The sequence below is a fragment of the Chrysemys picta genome, chromosome 1 (genome assembly GCF_011386835.1).
Source record: "Chrysemys picta bellii isolate R12L10 chromosome 1, ASM1138683v2, whole genome shotgun sequence".
NCBI lineage: Eukaryota > Metazoa > Chordata > Testudines > Emydidae > Chrysemys > Chrysemys picta.
Genome location: NC_088791.1, coordinates 93,296,145 through 93,320,479, shown reverse-complemented (window position 1 = coordinate 93,320,479; position 24,335 = coordinate 93,296,145). Strand labels below are relative to the sequence as shown.

The 24,335-nt window shown below is 45.0% G+C and overlaps 1 protein-coding gene across 2 annotated transcripts; it reads left to right on the top strand.

The window, feature by feature from the left end:
• Positions 1–294: 294 nt before the first annotated feature.
• On the top strand, positions 295–23,665 carry FAM83F (family with sequence similarity 83 member F). 2 transcript variants are annotated; one of them, XM_065580722.1, is made up of 5 exons: positions 295–833; positions 9,017–9,184; positions 13,573–13,694; positions 14,340–15,079; positions 19,651–23,665. In XM_065580722.1, the coding sequence occupies exons 1-5, from the start codon at positions 390–392 to the stop codon at positions 19,713–19,715; spliced, it is 1,539 nt and encodes a 512-aa protein (XP_065436794.1). In that variant the 5' UTR covers positions 295–389; the 3' UTR covers positions 19,716–23,665. The 2 variants fall into 2 exon arrangements, with proteins under 2 accessions (XP_065436794.1, XP_005302599.2); XM_005302542.5 differs by having other exon boundaries at positions 299–833; positions 14,340–14,896.
• Positions 23,666–24,335: the final 670 nt, after the last annotated feature.

Here is a 24,335-nt window from a genome sequence, read left to right as displayed (position 1 = left end):
CCGAGGGGTGGCCAGTGAGTCCATGCCCTTATCTAAAGACGTGTGGCTTCCAGGGGGGCTTTGCAGGCCAGTCACAAAGCTTGCCCTGTCCCCCAGCTCCACGGGCACCCCTGCGTGCAGGCTGGTTGGTGCCCCGGGCTTTGGCAGGGGCTGGCCAGGCCAGCCCAGCCCAGCCCATCCCGGGAGCAGGCCCCGCGCTGCCCCGAAGGGTAGGGGTTGCAACAGAGCTAGGTAGCTGCGCGGCGCGGGGGCAGAGGCGCGGTGACAGAGGCGCAGGGACAAGCCCGCCCCCAGCCACCGCTCCACCAGCTGGGCGGGCGCCGGCCGCGGCCAGGTGAGGCGGCCCCGCCCCGTCTCCTGGCCCGGGCGGCAGCAGGTGAGCGGCGAGTATGGCGGACTCCCAGCTGATCTGCCTGGACGACACGCACGTGAACGAGAAGGTGACCGAGGCCCAGGCCAGGTTCTACTACAGCGAGGGGCAGCGCCGGGCGCTGCAGGAGCTGGTCGCCAACGGCGAGCCGGGCTACCGGGAGCAGCTGCAGAAGGGGCAGCTGCGGGACTTCCTCTCCAGCCGCGAGCTGCGAGCCCTGCCGGACGGCTGGCGCCGCTACGATGCGCACCTGGAGGGCGGTGGGGCCGGCGGCGAAGGCGTCTCGCTGGCCTACTGGCCGGAGTGCTCCGACACGGAGGTGCCGCCGCTGGACTTGGGCTGGACGGACAAGAACTTTTACCGGGGCATCAGCCGGGTGAGTCTCTTCACCCACCCCAGGAAGGAGGAGAACGCGCCGCACCTCAAACAGGTCATTCGGGAGCTGATCCAGCAGGCACAGAGGGTAGGTGTGTCCCCTCCCCCCGCTCACTTCATCACCCCAAAGCACTGGGAGTGGGTCCTTTCCGCCTGCGGGCTGCGGCATCACGCGCTCCCACCGCCTCCTGGTGCTCCGTCTCCTGCGGAAGCGGATCTGCTCAGTGGCTTGTTTCCATTGAGTTCCTCTTCTCAGAGGGCAGCAGCACTTAACTTCGCCATCCACTGAGACAATTTTCTCGCACCTCCTGTGAAGAGCGTGAATACTGCAGGAACAGGCGCTGTCCCATAGGCAGACAGAGCCTCACTGTAAAGGATTTTGAGAAGGAGCTTGAATTTGAGGATTATCATGGATGGAAAAAGGAGAGGGGAAAACACCCCCACCATCCCCACCCCAACAATAAATCGATTTTCTTTCCTTGCTGTGTCAAATAGGAGACAAAAACAACAAGGAGTCTGGTGGCACCTTAAAGACTAATGCATCTGAAGAAGTGGATTTTTACCAACACAAGCTTATGCCCAAATATATCTGTTAGTCTTTAAGGTGCCACCAGACTCCTTGTTGTTTTTGTGGATACAGACTAACAGGGCTACCCCTTGATACTTGACACCATGCAAGGCAAATAGGAGACAGTTAACTATGGGCCCCCAGGATTTACAACCTACTAATGTCCTATCCAGCATCTCATGATAACTTACTGCTAATCAAAATATAAGTTTTGCAGACGTGACTCCATCAAGAATCTATATCCAGGACTGGATACCCCATTGTTAATGGGCAGCTGATATAAAACCCCATTTTGTACTGTCAGTTTGAATCAGTGGCTCAGACGATCATGTATTTTGAGTCTGTTTCAATTGTCTTTCTCTCATATATAGGTAAAACTATTTAAACTCTGTAAATTTAGATAGATTTGTTTGTTGATGGATTTCTAAATCTATAGTTTAGTGGTTGAATGCTCTCTTAATCCAGTCTTGATTGCTAAACAGTTGGATTTGAGCCAATACATAGTTATATTTATCTTTTGGGGGCAGAGAACTGTTGTTAATGACGTTCTTCTCTGCCATGAAGACAAACCAATAGGAAGATTCCAAAAGTTTGCATGGAACACGGATATATCAAGAGTATTTCTCATGTCAGCTGAGCTGAGACTTCCAAGAAAGAGATTCCACTTAAAATGGCTTCTCTTCTTGCACAGGTTTCCATTGGTGTTGGCACTTTCAAAGGTGGCAAATGGGAAGGCTACTTGATCCCTCCCCTTCCTGCTGCTTTTTGTGGGTAATGGAAGCCATTTGTGTCTCCCCATATACACACACCTCTTGCAAAGATTTTCACTATGAATCTGCTAGGTGAGATAGGATAGGAAGCAGTTTTCTGAAAAGATTCCCTCTTCAAACTACATATTCCCCTTCTCCCCTGACCCCTTTCACTCCCTTTGAATAATGAAGGCCTAATTAATTGTTCACCTGCACCTTATGTAGTCACACACCAATGCAAAGTGGCTGTGAAATGTTTTTATTCTGAGTTAGTAGCATTTTACATCTATTTTGCACTGGGGTAAATGTCTAGACAAAGGACAGGATGGTGAGGAATTGGGCTGTTTCAGCATCTGTGCCTGAAGGCCAAAAGTTGCTGGGAGGTTTTTTGGTTTTGCTGACTTGGAGAAACTGAAAAACCTGTGCCACTCCCAGTTGGAAGGTGATTGCATGTTAAACACCCATTGAACATTTACTGACCCTATTTAGATAAACCTGCCTGTTATACTCATGTGAGCTGACCTAGAGAGCATTGTTGTAGCCATGTTGGTCCTGAATATTAGAGACAGCAGGTGAAGTAATATTTTTTTATTGGACCACTTTCTGTTGGTGAGAGAGAGACACTTTCGAGCTACACAGAGCTCCTCTTCAGGTCTGGGAAAGGTACTCAGAGTGTCACAGCTAAATACATGGTGGAACAGCTTGCTTAGATACTCTGAGAGAACCTACTTCAATACAGGGGGAAAAAACCCTCTATCACCCCTATTTGTCACCCTCCACCCCACACTGGAACCCATATCGGGTATCATTAAACAATTACAATCCATACTCAATGGGAACCACATCCTGAAAGAAATTTTTCGCAAGCCCCCCCGCCCCCCTTTTCTGGCCTTCTAACAACTTACCAAGCTTCTCAGAAGCAAGCTCACCACAGACCAGGACCCAAAGCACCACCAGACCTTGCCAGAACATCTGCAGGTTTTGCATCTATATCTCCACCACTACAATGAGCAGTACCCCCCACATCACACCTTTCAAGATCCGTGGGTCCTACATGTGTCTATCATAACATGGTGTACCTCATGCAGTGCACTAAATGCCCCCAAAACAACTATGTGGATGAAACCAGATAATCACTATGCTCTCAAATGAACTTTTTGCACAGAAAAATGATAAAAGATTAAAATACCAATTACCCATGGGTGAACACTTTTCACAAAATTATCACTCCATATCTGACCCCTCAGTCCTTGTCCTCAAAGGAAACCTGCAAAACACCTTCAACACCAGCTATAACATGAAATATATGGCAGAATGCAGGTAAAACAGAGAGCCAGAGACGTACAATTCTCCCCCAAGGAGTTCAGTCACTAATTTAATAAATGCATTATTTGTTATAACGAGCATCATCAACATAGAAGCCTGTCCTCTGGAATGGTGGCGAAGCATGAAGAGGCATATGACTGTTTAGCATATCTGGCACGTAAATACCTTGCAATGCTGGTTACAAAAGTGCCATGCAAACGCTTGTTCTCACTTTCAGGTGACGTAAATAAGAAACAGGTAGCATTATCTCCTGTAAATGTAAACAAACTTGTTTGTCTTAGCAATTGGCTGAACAAGAAGTAGGATTGAGTGGAATTGTAGGCTCTAAAGTTTTACATTGTTTTGTTTTTGAGTGCAGTTATGTAACAAAACAAAACAAATCTACCTTTATAAGTTGCACTTTCACAAGAAAGAGATTGCACTACAGTACTTCCAGGAGGTGAATTGCAAAATACTATTTCTTTTGTTTATCATTTTTACAGTGCACATATTTAATAAAAAATGATATAAAGTGAGCACTGTACACTTTATATTCTGTGTTGTAATTGAAATCAATATATTTGAAAATGTAGAAAAACATCCAAAATATTTAATACATTTCAATTGGTATTCTGTTGTTTAAGAGCGCAATTAAAACTGTGATGAATTGTGATTCATTTTTTTTTAATCACGATTAATTTTTTTTGAGTTAATCTCATGAGTTAACTGCGATTAATCGACAGTCGTACTGTTAACAAATGGTGTTTGGACTCAGCAGCACTCCCAGGCCCCAGGGGAATGAGCTGCCCAAACAAGGAGTGTGTGTGGCAGCATAGAGTACTTGCCCTCTGGCTACAGGCTTGTACCTGCAACACTCCATTTCTGCTGGGAAGTCAGAGAACCAAGCTGGAACGTGCGCCCAGCTTTTCTGCACAGAAGTAATCATTAGAGTCTAGTCCAATGTTTCTCAAGTGCGGCCATGACCAGGGCCGGCTCCAGGGTTTTGGCCGCCCCAAGCAGCCAAAACAAAACAAACAAACAAACAAAAAGCCGCGATCGTGATCTGCGGCGGCAATTCGGCAGGCGGTCCTTCGCTCCCAGGCGGAGTGAGGGACCGTCCGCCGAATTGCCGCCGAATACCTGGACATGCCGCCCCTGTCCGGAGCGGCCACCGTAAGCACCTGCTTGAGAAGCTGGTGCCTGGAGCCGGCCCTGGCCATGACAGCCTCCTGGGCCTTGATGGAGGGTGGGGGGGAATATCAGTCTCTTCCCCTCCCTTCCTCCCTCCCCTGTTGCTCCTGCATGCGCTGCCTGCAGCACTTCTGGAGACAGGTGGGGCACAATGCTGCAGAAGCAAGGTGAGTTCTCGACCCACCTGCGGGGAGTGGCAAGGCTCAGGAACTCGGGCTTCAGCCCTGGGGTGATTGGGCACCCCAAACCCCTTATCCCTGGCCCCACCCCAGAACCCGCACCCCCAGCCGGAGCCCTCACACCCCTGCACCCCAACCTTCTGCCCCAGCCCTGAGCCCCCTCGCACACTCCAAACTCCTCAGCCCCACAACATTAATTTTGTTATGTGCATCAATATGAAGGTGATGTCACACATCACCTTCATATTGGTGCACATAACAAAATTCATTCCGCATATGGGGGGGGAGCGGAGCGGTGGTGGCGCACTCAGGGGAGGAAGCGGAGATGGGCTGGAGCAGGGAGTGGTTCCTCTGCACCCACCCATTACTTGCTGCAGCCCTCCCTGGGCCCCCCCGCCCCAGCTCACCTCCGCTCCATCTCCTCCCACGAGCGTGCCGCAGCTCCACTTCTCCCCCCTCCCTCCCAGGCTTGCCGCGCCAATCAGCAAGCCTGGGAGGGAGGAGAAGCGGAGCTGAGCATTTATTTATTCTTTTATGTAGAGACTGGGGAAAAGCAGAGCTGTGGCGCGCTTGCGGGAGAAGGCGGAGCGGAGGTGAGCTGGGGCGGGGGGGTCCGGGGAGGGCCGCAGCAAGTAACGGGGGGGGGGGCGCAGATGAACCGCTTGCGGTAACACGAATTCAGATATAACGAGGTAAAGCAGCCCCATCCCCCAGAGCACTGCTTTACCACGTTATATCCGAATTCACGTTATATCAGACCGCATTATATCGGGGTAGAGGTGTACTATTAACCACAGCATGTAGTCTTACTCAGAACAGGTGTAATTGACAAGTTTGGTTAAAACTGAAGCAGCAATTGGCAGGCTATCTAACATAGGGCTCACAATATTGTTAATACTGGAGCTAAATCAGTGTCCACAACTGTGAGAAATCTGTAAAATGTTTCCCTATTATTAGCAGGACTGACAATGGCCAGGCATTGAGAGACTAGGAATGATATCTAGGTCCTCTGCATGATGGCACATAGCACTAACCCTCCTCCTTCCCTCCCCCCCAGCAGGTGAACTTTGGCTTCACCTTTGAACCAGGAACTCCAGCCCAGATCCTATCTGATGACAGGGCAGTGTTCTGCCACTAGCTGGCCATGTTTGGCCCCATGTCACAGAGGTGGTTGTGTGTATAGCTTATTCACTCTCTAATCACTGATCACCTGTGGCAAATACATGTAGCTAAGTATACTGGAAGCTGTCTCTCTTTTAAGAAAATGCTGTGTAATCCTCTGCTAACAGAACGGGTTTGGTGGAGCAATGGTCTTTGGCAGTGGTAAGTCCCTGTCTGTATGGTGAGGAAAAAGAGTCTGCCAATTCTTTGCTTCAGTCTTCATGGCTGAGGATGTTGGGGAGATTCCCAAACCTGAGCTGTCCTTTGTAGGTGACGAATCTGAGGAATTGTCACAGATTGAAGTGTCACTAGAGGAGGTTTTGGAATTAATTGATAAACTTAACAGTAACAAGTCACCGGGACCAGATGGCATTCACCCAAGAGTTCTGAAAGAACTCAAATGTGAAATTGTGGAACTATTAACTATGGTTCTTTGAAGGGGTCAACAAACATGTGGACAAGAGGGACCTAGTGGATACAGTGTACTTAGATTTCCAGAAAGCCTTTGACAAGGTCCCTCACCAAAGGCTTTTACGTAAATTAAGTTGTCATGGGACAAGAGGGAAGATCCTTTCATGGATTGAGAACTGGTTAAAGGACAGGGAACAAAGGGTAGGAATAAATGGTAAATTTTCAGAATGGAGAGGGGTAACTAGTGGTGTTCCCCAAGGGTCAGTCCTAGGACCAATCCTATTCAACTTATTCATAAATGATCTGGAGAAAGGGGTAAACATTGAGGTGGCAAAGTTTGCAGACGATACTAAACTGCGCAAGATAGTTAAGACCAAAGCAGATTGTGAAGAACTTCAAAAAGATCTCACAAAACTAAGTGATTGGGCAACAAAATGGCAAATTAAATTTAATGTGGATAAATGTAAAGTAATGCACATTGGAAAAAATAACCCCAACTACACATACAATATGATGGGGGTTAATTTAGCTACAACTAATCAGGAAAGAGATCTTGGAGTCCTCATAGATAGTTCTCTGAAGATGTCCACGCAGTGTGCGGCGGCAGTCAAAAAAGCAAACAGGATGTTAGGAATCATTAAAAAAGGGATAGAGAATAAGATGGAGAATACCTTATTGCCCTTATATAAATCGATGGTACGCCCACATCTTGAATACTGCGTACAGATGTGGTCTCCTCATCTCAAAAAAGATATACTGGCATTAGAAAAAGTTCAGAAAAGGGCAACTAAAATGATTAGGGGGTTGGAGTGGGTCCCATATGCGGAGAGATTAAAGAGGCTAGGACTTTTCTGCTTGGAAAAGAGGATACTAATGGGGGATATGGTAGAGGTATATAAAATCATGAGTGGTGTGGAGAAAGTGAATAAGGAAAAATTATTTACTTTTTCCCATATTATAAAAACTAGGGGCCACCAATGAAATTAATGGGCAGCAGGTTTAAAACAAATAAAAGGAAGTTCTTCTTCACACAGCGCACAGTCAACCTGTGGAACTCCTTACCTGAGGAGGTAGTGAAGGCTAGGACTATAACAGGGTTTAAAAGAGAACTAGATAAATTCATGGACTTTAAGTCCATTATTGGCTATTAGCCAGGATGGGTAAGGAACGGTGTCCCTAGCCTCTGTTTGTCAGAGGGTGGAGATGGATGGCAGGAGAGAGATCACTTGATCATTACCTGTTAGGTTCACTCCCTCTGGGGCACCTGGCATTGGCCACAGTTGGTAGACAGGGTACTGGGCTGGATGAACCTTTGGTCTGCCCAGTATGGCCGTTCTTATGCTGTGGCATGGTTTGGCGCATACAAGGGCAATCTCTTTCCCAGATTCAGTTTGCCTCTCTAGTGAGGATTATTTACCCTGCTGTAGTTACTACCCCTTGAAACCTGAGTTGGGCCCCTTCCAACCTTCAGCTGAAGGAAAGGGGCTCTTCTCTGCACTGAGCTGGGACCCATACTGCCTGATTGGTTTTTAAAAGAGTTTAAAATAGTTTCATGCTACCTCTGTTTAACACAATGCAGCTGGCCATTGTGAATGGCGCCCATGGAATTTAAACTTTATACAGACAACTCTGTTCCCAGCCTAGTGTAGGCAGGGGGCCTCTGACTGCCCAAGTTTACATGCCCACTGTAAATGAATGAGACTAGGAAAGCAGCAGCTTCCTGTGGTGATTCATTCACAGCCTTCCAAAGGCTGGGTAAAGTCTTTCAGGAAGAAGAGGCAAGTTGGGACTTGATATTTCTAGTGTTTTAAAAAGGGAGAACAGAGTAGGGTGTGGACCACAGAGAAAAGCCCTTTGAGATCACCTTCCTATATTGTAAAGGGTGCCAACAATCTTCTTGCTTTGTAATTACCTGTAACCACTGACTGTTCAGACTTTTGTGAGTTTAACAGCATGTTAATGTAGCTTTTTCCATTGTTTTTTATAAAGTCTGTGTTGGAAAAATGTATCCTGTTGGGCATTTAAAGTGAAAGGGGGTGGGGAGGATACTTGTAGCACCAACAAATGCAGAACTGAATGCCAAACCATCTCTGTTGTTATAAATATGAGCAGGTATGTTTGAACCCCATAGGTCAGATATAGATATGCGTTCCGTGTGAACCCAGCCCAGGTAGGAGAGTTCTCAGGGGAATCTGTGGAACTGGAAAACAAAATCCCCCTTCTCCCCACACCCTTAGTATTCTGTCTCCTCTGACCACAATTTCTTGGGTCCCTTGTGCTGAGCAGGTGAACCTTGGTTTTCCAGGGTCTCTTCACATATAGATAAATCACTGTGAGACACACATGGTGGAGAGGTCTCACAGTGGAGATGAAAACTGGGCAGCTGGCTGTGTTGTTTTTCAAGCCTCTGATTAATATGCAGCATTCCCTGGAAATGACAAGAGAGGTCCCAACAAGAACTAACAAACTCTTTCCATGTACATGTGCAGGCATTGGGAGCCATGCCATGAAGTAATGAGGTTACTAAATTGTGTTCAGGCATGTGTTTCTCTCACGCTTTAGTCTGCCTTGAGTATACTCTCTACCCAGCTGGCCGGGCACCCATACTCTTTTGTTTTATATTAGTGTGTTTGCATGTCCCCATCTCAACCCTATCTCTAATACTGTATTTTACTTGCCTCTCTTTCTGCCTGATCCTTGCTTCCAGATCATTGCCGTGGTAATGGATCTGTTTACAGACCGGGACATCTTCCAGGATATTGTGGACGCAGCATACAAGCGCCGGATCCCAGTCTATATAATCCTAGATGAGGAGGGTGTGAAGTTCTTCCTGGAGATGTGCAAGTGTATGAATCTCAATAGCTTCCAGATCCAGGTAAGATACTGTGGTACAATGGAGGCCATGTCTACGCTACAGATGTTCCGCTGTAATGCCCAAGTGTAGACACTTCCTACGTCGACAAAAGGGGATTTTTTTTGTCAATATAGTTCATTTTTTCAAGAAGCAGTAGCTAGGTTGACCGAAGAATTCTTTCTTCGACTTAGCCATGTTTACACTGGAGATTAGGCCAACCTAACTATGGTGTTAAGGGTGTAAAATTTTTCACGGCTCTGAATGATGTAGCCTGGTCGATTTAACTTTTCAGTATAGATCAGGCCAGAGCTTAAAAGGCCTTTGTGTATCCAGAAGGGGGCTGAGCTGCTGCAGTTCTGGGGTGGATCAGAGATTGTTTGGATGGACAACTGAGTCCCTTCTAGCTGCAATGTGCTCTGATTGGCAGAGGGGAGCTGTGGACTGGAGCCATATTGGAAAGCAGGAGAGTAAGAAAATGTTTTTTGGGGGCTGAGTGGAGCAGGAGAAGACAGAGAATAACCTTCGAGGGGGAGCTCTGAGTAGGAAGGGGCCTGAGGAGGGTTTGTGCCTGACTGACCTAAGCATCCCTGATTGGAGAGAACTTTGTCATGGAGAATCATGTGCCTCTGGAGCAGGGATTCCAGCTGATCTGGAACCGAAAGGTCTCAGTCATTCTCTGACTCTTATTTGGGCCTGTCAATTTTGTTTGTCTGACTGTCATCTAATTCTGTCTCGTTACTTTACTGAACTCACTTCTATTATCTCAGTCAGACTGGGACTAAAGCTCCCTGCTAATTTTGTGACCCCAATATGTGTGTGAGTGTTTTTCCTGGGTGAAGGCATTGCATGGGAGGTACCCCGGAGGCTCTCCTAATGGGAGTGCCTACAGAGCTTGCCTCCAGGGTTTGTGCGTAGAGGTCACTAATTTTTGTGCATCACTGCTCAGGCCTATATGCACCAAGACGATGTCAGTTACAGTATGTTCATGTACCGGTGTCACAGAACTGGAATAAGGGTCTGAGTCTAGTCTACCTGCTGAGGATTAGTGGGTAAGCAGTAGGAAAATTTTCACATTAAAGAGAGAGACACAGAAAGATCCCCTCCATGTACATACCATAACCCGCTGTGAGGCCATGACCAGCCTGCTTTGATTCCTAGCAGGAAATCATTGGTCATTGCTCAGGGTGAAAACCAGATTTCCTTTGGTTGAAGTAATTGCAAAGCGAATTCAAATACAAAGAATATGATTTTCTGAAGCCTGAGTGTGGTGGATAAAAACAAGGCTTCTGCAACCAGAGGTTTCTAAATGGATACAAAGTGGAGGGCTGCTTCTAGCTGAGGTCTAGACTTGTCCTCTGCTTTTTTTCCCCCCAAAAAGTGTTTAACGGCTACACTCCCCTTTTATACTTAGCTTCCTGCTGCCATTGGGGGAGACTTCAATACTTGAGTTCAGCCTTATTCCCCCATGAGTGGGCTTCACTGGCAGCCTTGCAATGCAGTCAGACCTCTGTTGATCTCCTTCTCAGGGATAGTAGTTTTTACTTTCACCCAGCTAAATAGCAGGTAGCCATATCACCTTTTGCTGGGTTTCCCTCAGATGTTACAGGTTAAGCAGGATCAAGCTAGATCAGTACTTGAATGGGAGACCTTCAAGGAACACCAGCATTCTGCAAGAAGTTGTGGTGCTATTGACTGAATAGATGGCACTTTCCCCTGTGTTCACATTGAACTAAGGTCCTGGCCTGGTAAGAGGGGGTGGTCTGCTGCTGGAAGTGCCATCTTCCAAGTGAGCTGTAACACCAAGACGTTGATTAGTTGCAATCATTAAATGACCCCATAGCACTCTGATTTTTTTAAAAACTCTTTAACTGTTCTGGCCATATTTTAATTTAGGTAATTGCACTCTGCTTCAACTGGATATCATATTCTTTCTCTTAGGGTACATTTACATTTGAACTGGGAGGTGTGATTCCTAGCTTAGGGGTTAGCACCTAAAAATAGCAATGTGTCCCCAGCAGCTCAGGCTAGTCGCCGAAGTACCTACCCAGGGAGTTGGGCGAGATTGTACTTGGGGCAGCTAACTTGAGAGGCCACCTAGGCTGCTGCCAACACACTGCTATTTTTAAGTGCTAACTTGATCATAGCTATCATGGGTACGTCTGCACAAACTGGGAATCACACCTCCCAGCTCAAATGTAGACATACCCTTAAGCTATTTAATAGCATGGTAGTACTCCATTCTAGAGGTGAGTGCATTTCAGTGGTGGGATCCTGTTCCCTCTGTATAGTTTATTTATCCATCTTTAAATGCTCTGAGATCTTTCAAAGTAAGAGACATTATAGAAATATAAGTTTTTGGAGGTAGTTGATGTGGTATATTCACTAAATTGCATGCTATTTGTGTTTTCTGCACATGAAGCCATATCGATATATCTTTGTCTCTGCACTGTTAAAGGATATTTGTGTGATTATTTTGTTGTATCTTTCTACTCCCTCTGCGCCCATGTAAAGAGTCATTTTTAGATCACAGTAATTAAAAGAAAATCAAATTTGACTTCTGTTTACCAAAAGCAGGAATTGCAATGTGCAAATCCAGTGAAACCTCCACTTTCTAAATACTGTTGTAACACGTCTGGCTTTGTGCTCACACAGACTGCTCTCAGTAGATAGATTGCTTCCTGGTAAAGAAGTCACATAACTTCTTGTACCTTTTTTTGACTGATTTGAAAAAATGAGGTAATTCTGTTTGCAGATCATGGGCTACTGACTGGCATACAGCAAAATCCAGGTTGGTTAAATAGAAAAAGATCTTCAGTGAAAAACCAGATGGATAAAAATGTTATAATAAACACCAAACAGGACACCCTGCTTCTGATGTGCTCTCCCTGACCTGCATTCAGCATCCCACACACATGACTCAACTATGAGGCCTTGAGCAAGTCACTTTGACTTTTTCAGGTTCCCCATCCATGACATAGAGTAATAATACTTATAGGGGTATTGTGATGGTTAATTAGCTAATGTCTGCACAGCACTTCAAACATACCAAGTAGTATATGATTGCAAGAATTATGATTATTAGTCAGAATTTGTACTGACACTTCAGCATTTCTATTGAACAGATTAAATACAACAGATATGATGAACAGATTAAAAATTACATATTATATTCAGAAAACTAGGATTTTAAAAGAATTCTGGATTCCTTTGGTCACAGTAAGTTCACCTATGGCTGGAAATCCAGTCTGGGTATAGCCAAGGCCGCGTGGTTCTTTAAACATATGACATAGGTCTAATCAGCAGAGCACTTGTTTGTGTACTCAAATCTCTGTTCTTGTATGTTATGTGCAGACAGATGTCTGACACTGAAAGGCATATAGCCTAAGTCAGCATTTTTCTAGTCTATTTAGGACTTAAATATAACTGACCCTTATACCACCAAATCTCTAAAACAGGATTCTGTGGTCTGTCATGCCCACTGATCTCTTTGCAGTGGCCAATTAGATTTCTGAGATGTCTGGGAATCCTTCCCAACCCACTGGTAAGGGGAGGAGTTCTCTTACTGTAGCAGGAGGAGACTAGGAGGAAACCTCCATTATGGGGGGCCAGGGGAATTTCTCCTATTGGAATGTTCCAGAAAATTGGGATGTTCTCTCCTCTTGTTGTCTCTGATAATAAAATTGTCCAGACTTTTAATTTCCCTCCCCTTACCAAGCTCTTATCACTATGACAACACAAATGAGACCAGTGCCTGAGGCCTCCATTTCAGGTCTCCATTTCAGCCCCTTTAATTTAACACCAGGTGGATCTCCCAGTAGGAGAATCTCCCTTCCCCCATCCTCCCAGCATAGGACTATGCCGGGGTTAGGAATTTATGTGGCCACAATGCACTGTGCTCTAGCTAGTCTCGGCTGGCAGAGTGGCTTATGGGTGACTGGGGTGGACCCAGGATTCAGAGAGTGCAAAAATGCCACTGTTGATTCACTCCCCCACCTGGGTTGGGTCTCCTGAGTCTGCAGCTCAGCATTGGGGACTGAGGATCATTTTCTTCCCTTAGATTTTGGAAGCTTTGTCCCACCTGCATTTTAGACTTCTGAGTGCTAGGACGAATAGGTGAGTGGGACAGGCAGAGTTGCAAGCACATTTAACCTATTGGACAGGCCTACAGATTGATGGAGGAGAGTGACCTGTATAGAAAATAAGTGACCAGCTGGGACAGACAGCAGAAGTACATTCTGCCTTGGATTATCCCTTCTGCAACCTTTCTGAATTCTGTTGGCCAATGTGAAATAAGCTCTACCATGGGATGAAGTGAGATGAGATGACTGGGGTGGTGGTGGCTGGAGATGGGGGATTATCTGATTCTCTATATGCACGATTTGTTATTTGTTTTTTCACCTTCCTGTTAGAACATTCGTGTACGTTTTGTGACGGGAGTTGGGTTCTATATGCCATCAGGGAAGATCAAAGGCACCTTGGCCTCCCGGTTCCTGATGGCGGATGGTGAACAAGTGGCCACTGGGTCCTACAGGTGGGTCACTCACCCAGGACATACCCATGTTCTTTGTATAAGGTCTACCCCATGCTTTACCTAGGGGAGGTAGGGAGCAGCCTCCTTCTTTTTGTATTCCCTAACAGTTGTCCAGTCCATTTCCTAGATAGGCTGCTGTGTCCAGTTGAGCTCTTTGTAGAAGTCTGATGTGCGATAGAGAACGCAGAACTGACTTTTGGAGGATAGAGTATCTCTGTGTCAACAGAACGTTCCACTGAATGAGATAATTCCTCCTCCTCACCAACCAAAGGCCAAATGGGATTCCCCAGCATCCACTTTGGCCAGTTTGCTATCTAGAAGAGGTTAGCTGGGCAGTATTGAGAGCCCTCCTGCCAATTCAGCAACAGCAGGTTAAGTGTGGATACCAGTGTCCTTGTACAGATGGGAGATGTGTACTTTAAGGTCACACAGCTTTCTTTACCAGATTTGTCCACCTGTACAATAAAGAACAGACTTAAAAATATTTACCGTGCCACTCAAGTATCAAGTCAGATACTCGTCACATGGTTGCAGTGCCATGTGTTTCTGAATGCTGAGAGTTCAGAGGTGGTCATTTGGGGGTTGGAGAGGTGTCAGGTCTCCCTATCTCCATGCAAAAATCTAACAGTGGCTTCTCTCTGCCAGTTTCACTTGGAGCTCATCCCACATCGACAGAAATATCCTCCTGTTGTTGACGGGGCAGAATGTGGAGATGTTTGACATAGAGTTTCGTGAGCTCTACGCCATCTCTGAGGAAGTCAATCTCTACAAGGAGCTGAACATTGCTAGCCCTTTTCATTCAGGAGCTGGGATATCGGAGTTTCGCTCCTCCACTGTGTCTCGTAAGGTGATCAACCCCAAGTATGGTCTGGTGACAGGGGCTGCCCCTGGTGAAATGTTCTGGGCTTCGCGCCAGAGGCAGGAGGCACAGGAGAAACTGGAAAAGAATGAGGAGGAAAGTGAGTCAAAGAAGCGGCTGAATCAGTTTCTGAATGACTTGATCACGGTGGAGCAGGTGCTACCAGAAATTCTGCCACCTCTCGAGAACTTGGGGAGAGTGAACCGGAGTCCCCAGAGATTGTTCTCCTTCTTCCATCGGGATCCGAAACGTAAGTCCAAATCCAGGGAGTCCATTCGTGACACCAAGAAGGATGAGGAGGCTGGCAGTTCTGTTGCCAACGGGGAAGCCAACTCCAAGCAGGGTAAGAGGTTTGGCAGCGAGTTTTTCAGCAGGAAAGCTAAACGGCCCCCAGTCATGAACACTGAGGCCAATTCTTTTGCCAGTGGGGGAATCTCAGGCGAAGAGTTTGAGATTGTGAAGACGACAGGTGAGGACCTGATCAGCTTCAGCCCTGTCAGCATTCGGAGTAGTGCGGGCACCTCAGGTAAACCTTCACCACCACGGTTCCCCTGGGCTCCCCCAGTCCAGGAATGTAAGGGCAGCTCCAACCATTTCTTTTCCTCTCTGCCTTAAAATGACAAGGAGAGCAACCGAGGCCAATGAAACAAAATCATCTTGCAGGCATTTTTAAAGGGAAATTTTGTGAGACTCACACTTCTCATGTGACTTCCTCTGATGGTCTCGAGGTGGGGAGGGTGAATCTCTTTCTCATTCCCCACCTCCCCATGTAAAAAGGTTCCAGGCACAGGTACTTTGCTTCCCGGCTGAAGCAGCATTAGTAGTTCACAGCCCTCCTAGATGCTAGCAGAGAACCCTGTTGTACTTCAGGGACCCTATTGGCAGCGCACAGTTGCACAGACAGGTTTTAGATGTCTCCTACCAGCTAACCTACTCAGCTTTACTTGACTGGATATAGAGTTACTATGACAAGGTCATGGTGGGAGGGAATACAGAGTGGGGGAATCCTACATAATCTACTCCTTCTCCATCCCCCCCCAATCAAACATTGGGGAGATCATCATGGAATTAGAACCTAGGGACTTATCACAACATGGCCATGATCAGTGCTTGCGACATGTCCTTTAGTGGCTTTGTCCAGGTTAGGTTTCAGTGACTCAAGTGAATTCAGAACTGGCAAATCCCCTTCACACACTAGTTCCTGAAAGGTTTAGATGTTGACATACTGGAACAAACCTATAGACTTTCCAGGCTAGTCTCCCTCTTTGACAGTGACCCATGCTGGATGCTGTGGAGAGAGTTGCAAAACCAGAACACCTCATATAGCAGGGGAATAAATTACGTTAGGGCAGTGGTCCCCAAACTTTTTCGGTCACCCCCACCCCCTGTTACCCAGTCTGCCCACCCGCCCTCCCCCATGGTTGGGGCTGGGGCCGGGAGCGGGGCTGGAGCCACGGGTCAGGGGCTGCGGTTGAGGGCAGAGCCCCAGGCACTGCCGCACCCCCTGAACATTCCTCTTTGCCCCCCCAAGGGTTGCACCCTACACTTTGGGGATCCCTGCTTTAGGGGAGTAATTTCTTCCTGACCCATCTTAATCAGGGATCATTCTATGCCCAAAAGAATGTGAAATGGGACATTTGGCGTGGGGGAAGAGGGGAGATTTGATAAGCCTGAAACTGCCATTTTTGAAAAATGGAAAGAGACTCAAGAAAATGAGGAGGGTATTGGGGAGAAAGATGAGATTAAAAAATAGTCATCAGTTGGATTCTTAGAAATATTTCTGCCTCAAGAGAGAGATTTAAATCCCAAAGCTACTTAAAACAGATTGAAACAAGATGTGAATAGTCTAGTCTGGACCACAATAGATTCATTTTGGAGGGCACCCTTAGAATTTGGGAAGTTGGGAGTGAGCCCTCCTCTCCCCTCCCCTCCCCCATCTCAAGTGACTGCATATTCTCTGCACAGCTAGTATATGTTAGGTACTCTGCTGGTCCCCTTCCACGGAGGAAGGAAATCTGTAGATTTATTGGAATCAGATGAGTTGACCTAAGGGCTTGCAGTACCCTCTAGTGACAAAACTAGAGAACTGTTGAGTCTGTTTTCCCACCTGTCTCTCTAAAGAGGCAATTCAAAGTGATAGAGACCCCATATTTCTAACCCCTGACTCTAGCTGTTGTAAAATACTTCTCCCACCACCCTGTCACTCCCACATGTTATGTCAAAATGAGGCTGTTGCCTTTCTAGGGCATGAGCTGTGTCTTCCTATCAGTACTGTAAGTCAGTGGTTCCAACCACGGGCACATGTATCCTGGGGGTACTCAGAGGTTTCCAGGGGGTACATCAACTTATCAAGATATTTACCTAGTTTTACAATAGGCTACATAAAAAGTCAGTGCAAACTAAAATTTCATACAGACAATGACTTGTTTATACTGCTGTATAGACTATACACTGAAATGTAAGTACAAGATTTATATTCCAATTCATTTATTTTATAATTATATGGTAAAAATGAGAACATAAGCAATTTTTCAGTAATAGTGTGGCTGTGACACTTTCGTATTTTTATGTCTGATTTTGTAAGCAAGTAATTTTTAAGTGAATTGAAACTTAGGGGTGCGCAAGACGAATCTGACTCCTGAAAGGAGTACAGTAGTCTGGAAAGGTTGAGAACCACTGCTGTAAGTCACCTACCACAATTTGGGGTAGTATATGAATGATGAGATGGTAAAAAGAAAACTCACTCGAAGTTTGTACTTAGTATCAATTTATAAAGTAAATGCAGCAAAAATCTTAGAAATCTCAAGTCAACAGTGAACTTGGTGATCATGTGAGTGACCTACATTTTGAGTTTGCGGGGGGGGAGATGAGTAGGGCAGTCACCCTGGGTACAAACTTCCAAGTAGCATTGTGCTGCTGGGCTTTTTTTACCTCTGCTATGATTGGCTGGCCTTTTTTGGGCAGGCAGGGAGTGGGTGGCAAAATAGCTAGGGTCACTTCTGCATGTGGGTCTCTTATTTAGGTTTATACAAATACTAAAGAGGTGCTGGTTCAAAAGTGTAGGTGACCTGACACCACAACAATGGGTGCAAGTGGATCTAAGAGAGTCTGAATATAAGGGTGGAGGAGGGATATAACTTAAGCATTGCCTTAGAATTTGGATCACAGTCTCTGCCCCAAGATGCTTATAGTCAAAGAGCTTGATCTTGCAACCTTCTCTAATCAATGTAGCTACTCCAAGAGTAAGGTTCAGGCCCCAAGGTAACACTTGAGAAGTGGGGACTAGGGGGAAAGAGGAGAACAAGGTTTACATTAATAAGATCATGTGGTTTCTTTGTTAGTAACATGCTGCTTGAGGGTTTAATAAAACTTCTTAGGCATGGATGTGGAGTGGCATTTGTGCTTCAAGAAAATGTGAGGCACTTCTTACTACTCAGATAATTTTGGGACTGGCTTCATTTTAAAACTCCAAGCTTGGCTCAATGTAGGCCTAAGTGAGGAATGCTGCAGTGCTAGGTTTGAGGCGGCAGGGGAAGGTTGGAATACAACAGGTGCTTTGAATGCAGTTATCCAAAGCTTCATACTTTGAATTAGATGTGTGTGTGTGTGTATATATATATATATATATATATATATATATTTTTAAAGATTCATGCAAGCATGTATTAACCCTTTGGGTTTACCTGTGCACACATCCTCTAAAGCAAGGATCTCAAACTGGGGGTCGGGTCCCCTCTGGGGGTCGCAAGGTTATTACATGGGGGGGTCGGGAGCTGTCAGCCTCCATCCTAAACCCCGCTTTGCCTCCAGCATTTATAATGGTGTTAAATATATAGAAAAATGTTTTTAATTTATAAGGGGGGGGGTCGCATTCAGTGGCTAGCTATGTGAAAGGGGTCACCCGTACAAAAGTTTGAGAACCACTGCTCTAAAGTCACTATTAATTATATTTAACTGTAGAGACACATGACATCATATAAATACATAGAAAGACCAGATTCCCATTGCTTGTGCTGATCACTATCTGAGAGAAACTGTCCTGGCCTCTAGCAGTCTATGTGACTCAGGTTCAATCAGTAGTAAGAGAAGACAGCGAAGAAGGGACAGAAGTAAGCTTTGTGGTAGGGCTTGAAAAATCGTACTGGCTGTTTACATTCCAGAAGACTATACCAGAATTAGATACAGCCAGAGTTAGATACAAAGCATGTGGGTTGTAGAGATCTCACCAGTGAAGACTGGGGGTAATGCCCTGATCAGAAGCCTGGCCGCCACTTACTGGGATTTCTGCTAGGGCGATGTTCCAATTTATAGTGCTTGAGAACTCCATTTTTAATAAATGTGTTACCCCTGGATCTTGAGCAGCCTCCCCCAGCAGCATCTTCTATGTTGAACGAAATACATCTAGTGTAGCTAGCCGCTGCCTAAGGGAGATGGGATAACTTTACAAGTATGTATTAAAGGATACAGACATCAGGGAGGAGTGGGAAAGAAGGAAACTGTTGAGGGTGGTGGCCAAGGGATGATTAGGAGTAATGGGATGAAACACAGAACATGACTATTTAGGCTAGATATCCCACTTAACTGTGGGATTATTACACCCCAGATTTGTGTCTCAAGAAAAGTTTTGGAAGGCCCATCACTCTGGACATTTGAAACTAGAGTGAGTAAAGCACTGCAGAACGTATTGTAGGGACTAAGGCTACACTGCTCAGGTGGACAAGCTGACCCAGTAGCCTTTTTTCATCTCTAACTCTTTGGAAGTGTCCCAAGCAAGCAGTGACCAGGTCTGGCCTTTCTTGCCTTCTGTGAGCTGAGGAGTCCATATTTCAGGCTGTCATGCCTACAGACCAGGAAACAGAGCTCATTTCTCTAGTCATTATAAAGCTTTATCACCTTTTGTTTCTGGAGTCTGCCTTTTTTTTGGGTGTCTCCTGATTTCACAGTTAGAAAGTGAGATGGTTCCCCCTTCTTCCCCCCCCCCCCCCCAAGAGGGGTGAATGTGGGTCTAAAACAAGCAATATAATGAGGGAGAGTTGAAAGTTGTGTGCTGAAAGTTTTTATAAAAATCTTTTTTTTTTTTTTTTTTTATTATTACAGGTAAAATGAACCCAAACTCTCTCACAGGGGATAAAACCAAACAGTCAGCCTGTGTGATGTCTTGATCTGGAAGGAATGTCAGGAGAATTGAAGACCCCAAAAGAGCATTTGATGGAACGTATGACTTCTTACCCATTTAAAACCTGCAGACTTGTTCTCACACAAATGGTCTTTCAAACCATTGTAATGTCAGGGATGCAGCTTGCACCTCCAGTGAAAGCACACGTGTTGCACAAAGCATAAAAATGTGGGTGCTTCCTATATAAGGATTAGCGGTGAAAGTGTTAATGTCAATATTTAACTGTGATAATTGAAACTCGGAGCTAAGCCTCATTGAGATGAATGCAGGGGAGCTTTCCACTTCTTAATGCAGCTATTTCAATCTATCTAGCTACAGACTCAAAAGGACAGCATTGCATCATTTGGGAGAAAATTGTGAAATCTGCAGATCATGTGGATTTTCCTTTTCCATGGATTTCTATAGATTTCTGTTATCAGCAGAGACCGCTAGAAGATTCAGTGGATGAAGAACGTGGATTTGGCTGGAAGAGACCAGGGGGTTAGTATGCTAGCTCTTCACTTCATGTCAACTGAGCTGAATGATTTGGTAATAATTTCCCCTAAGGAGAAGACAAGGTTTGGAATATAAGGGAATGCTTCAGACCAAGATCGAGGTGCGTGTGGGGTCCCAGACCTGGGATAGCAAGGAGTGCTGCAAGATTATACAGGGCCACAGGAAATGAATCATAAAATCAGTTTAATCATTAATTCCATGCCATCTTGATCTTAATGGAAAGTGAGTAGGTAAAGGGACAAGTCTTGAAGGCTGAAAAGACAAGGAGAGATGGGTGAAAGTTTTAAACGTCTGGCTTACTTTCCATTTTTAGTTAACCTCCCCCTTCCAAATAGAGGTTCCCATCCCATAAATATATGGAGACACCAGTTATTGTGCACACCCCCATTGGATTCATTCAATATTTGGACTAGCTTTTTGTCCTGACGTGTTTGAGTGAATTTTTGCAGGCAGATCACCACAATATGCTGCCTTCAACAAACCCTCAGTGATTTGTAAGAAAAATACATCATAATGGTAAATAACCACCTAAATACAAATAATATATTTGTACTAACACGTTATTGAACACAGCAAAGGAAATATGATTTCTTTAATGAAAATGAACAAAGTTCAGCACACATTCCGGTTGTACTTGGAATTTGTAGCAAAGAACACCCACCCAGAAATAAACTATCCCAAATATTCTGCTGGGTCTTTGATCACTGTGATTGTATGATGAGGGAGTTTCCTGCAATTGATAAAATCTGGTCAATTGAACATAAGAACGGCCATATTGGGTCAGACCAATTGTCCATCTAGCCCAGTATCCTGTCTTCCAAGAGTGGCCAATGCCAGGTGCTCCAGAGGGAATGAACAGAGCAGGTAATAATCAAGTGATCCATTCCCTGTCGCTCATTCCCAGCTTTTGGTAAACAGAGGCTAGGGACACCATCCCAGCCCACCCTGGCTAATAGCCATGGATGGACCTATCCTCCATGAATTTATCTAGTTCTTTTTGAACCCTATTATGGTCTTGGCCTTCATAACATCCTCTGGCAAGGAGTTCCACAGGTTGACTGTGCGTTGTGTGAAGAAATACTTCCTTTTGTTTGTTTTAAACCTGCTGCCTATTAACTTCATTTGGTGACCCCTAGTTCTTGTGTTATGAGAAGGAGTAAATAACACTTCCTTATTTACTTTCTCCATACCAGTCATGATTTTATAGACCTCAATCATACCCCCCCCCCCTTAGTCGTCTCTTTTCCAAGCTGAAAAGTCCCAGTCTTATTAATCTCTCTTCATATGGAAGCATTCCATACCCCTCATTGCGTCCTGTCCACAGCCAATGCCCTGCCTGGAAGTTGCTCATTGTAGCAGATTTCTTCCTATCACCAGGTCTGGTTCTCAAATACCATGATGGTGGATTTGGTATAAGAACATGAATGGAATTCTCTGTCTCTCCCTACTTTTATTTATAGGGACAGCAAACAGTCATGAGCTGCTACACTAGGCATGTGCAGTATATTTAATATCAATGACAAGTGAACTGCTTCTACTGCTGAACATGCTCACAAGAACCTCACTTGACCTTAAGCTAGCCATGGTATCTTTCCTTCATTCTACTAGGTATGCTCACCCCAATGTAAGTTGACAAAGTGATTGCCAGTCAGTATAGCCAGCCTGGGAACAGACAGTACCCCTACAACTGGTTCAACCAACTCTAACCTAACAGCAGCTCTTTATAAAGCTTCCCCTCCCCAGTAACACAGCACAGGTAGCAGTTTACACCATCACTTAAACACGTGAATAACTTCATACATGAGTAGTGCCACTCAATTAAGCAGGGCTACTCACATATGTGAGTATTTCCAGTATTTAACATGGCTTGCTCCTTCTAAACTGAGGTGGCTTCGTTTGTCTTGGTTCTATTATCTTCCTCTTCGTTTGGAGATTTTTCTCTTTTTACTTGTATTTGTTTAACTTCAATCTCTGATAAAGTAATTAAGTTAACCATGGCCAGGATTGCTTTTCATATACTTTCTAATTGGTCAGACGGTTGTCTGATTTCAAGCCTCTGGTGCTTCCCTATTCTCTGTGACCAAGTATTGTTTTTTAAAATGTGGTTTAATAAATACACTAGCTAATTCACCAAACAACAAGATGATTTAAATAGTCTTGTATCGGGTTTTGATCAATATATTTTAAAGGTCTTCAATACTATCCACATATCTTTTTCTTATTTTTCTAATTAAGAGAGACTTAAAAGGAAATCAATACCTCAGCCATTCTTTTGCTGTTAATGTCATTCCTGCCTCGGTTATTAATGGACTGAATTTCTCTTTGGTATTACTTGATATAAAAACCCTTATTTCTGTTAATCTCACTGGCTAACATAAACTTGATCATCTTGTTTTACTGTACTTATTTTTCCCTGCAGATCTTGTCTGACTGTCCATTTTTGTTTTGTCACACCCAGCTGCCACATACAATTTTTTGGTCTGTTTTTCTTCCAATTTTTAGTAGCCTCAGGAATTAGTTTTATGCCTTATCTCTGGAGTCTGATAGGACTCTTCAGCCTTATTATACAAAACTAGATTTTAATAATATTTATTAGATTTCTTAATTTACACTAAACTTGCTGTATTGCACTCTAATGCCGCATCTTCTGAACCCATTCCTTAACAATGTCAGTGGAACATTTCTGGGATGCAGACAGCCCAGCAGATCCATGCGATCTTCTCTCAAATGCAGAGCTGAATGTTTCAGCACGCCAGGTTCCTTACCTCTACACTGCAGATAAGTCTGGTTGTTCCCATAGCAATAGGTCTGTGCATGGGTGAGATAATCATGATTTATTCTGACCAGCCGTATTCACTGTGGTTCTCAAAGTGCTTGGGGAATTCAGGGCCTGCAACTTGTGAAATGGACCCTTGCCCCTCTGATGGATAAAATGTAGTTGGGAGGTGGGACGGGGACATGTGCAAAGATAGTCAGCACCTCGTTAAGGGAGGGCAAGATGGCAGCAGTTCTCAATGAACCTAGGTTGGGCTCTTGCTGGACAAGCCATCTTTTGATGCTGATATTGCCAATTAGAACCATGTGTCTAACCTTCCTTTTTGGGAAGATTACTTGAGAAGATTGTGAGGAAGCAACTCTAGCACTTTTTGGCCCCGGTCAATCCAGTGAGAGTGCCTCAACTTTGGAACTTGCTTCCCCTTTGGTCCAGCAGAGCCAGAGTTCACTGATCTTCCTGGCACATCATGAAGCCTATCTTTATCCACAGACTTTTGCTATGGGATAACAAAGTTGGGGCTCTCTCTCTTTTCTGGGAGAGACTGAGTCCTTTGGTTGACATTGTGCCAATTTATTGTACTTATTTGTATCTTTAATGTGTACATGTGCCAAGGAATCATGAAAGATGCATTTTATGAGTCAAATAAACAAATTCCTAACATGTTCCATTCAGGTAGTTTGTGTTCTTTGGTGTTGCTTTATTTATTCTCACAATTTCAATAACTTCCTTTCTATGCATAAGTTGATCAAAGCTGGGTTGTTTTTTAGTTTGTTTGTTTTTTGTCCCCACCTCCTTCCCCCCGGTCACGGCTACTTTCTTGGATCACATTTTATATAAACCCCACAACATCCTCCAAACTCTGCACTGCAGGAGAAAGAGCAGCTGTGTGAGTATCTGATAAAACTATACTGTAGTGTATTCTTGTACATAAGTTGTACAGGTAGCCATTATAACTACGTATATGAATTGTGCATTAGTGCCTCCAAGGTGTGCAGGTATCTGGAATAGCCACGCAGCTTCCCATGTGGTGTTCTGCCTAAGGCAAGTGAGAATCCACTGTGAGCATGTACCCTGTCGTGTGTTACTGTCAGCACAGACCTGGTGTTGAAATCAGAAATTTGTTTCCAGGAATTTTTTTAGACTCTAACCTTATTCCCAGAGGATCCTCTCTTCCTCCCCTCACTTCCCCTTTGTTAGAGATTAGACTTGCCTTCTGTGCAATGTAGGAAGATCTTTGACAGATGTTTGGCTGTATTTGTTAATGGATGTCTGAGCAGTTAAAATTCCCCATGAGTACAGTCCCCTGTGGTTTCGAGTACCTTGAGAGTTGCTCCA

Coding starts and splice junctions, on each gene's coding strand:
- FAM83F (XM_065580722.1), top strand. CDS start 390: ATGGCGGACTCCCAGCTGATCTGCCTGGACGACACGCACGTGAACGAG. Junction 834..9,016: donor TGATCCAGCAGGCACAGAGG/GTAGGTGTGTCC, acceptor CCTTGCTTCCAG/ATCATTGCCGTGGTAATGGA. Junction 13,695..14,339: donor GTGGCCACTGGGTCCTACAG/GTGGGTCACTCA, acceptor TCTCTCTGCCAG/TTTCACTTGGAGCTCATCCC.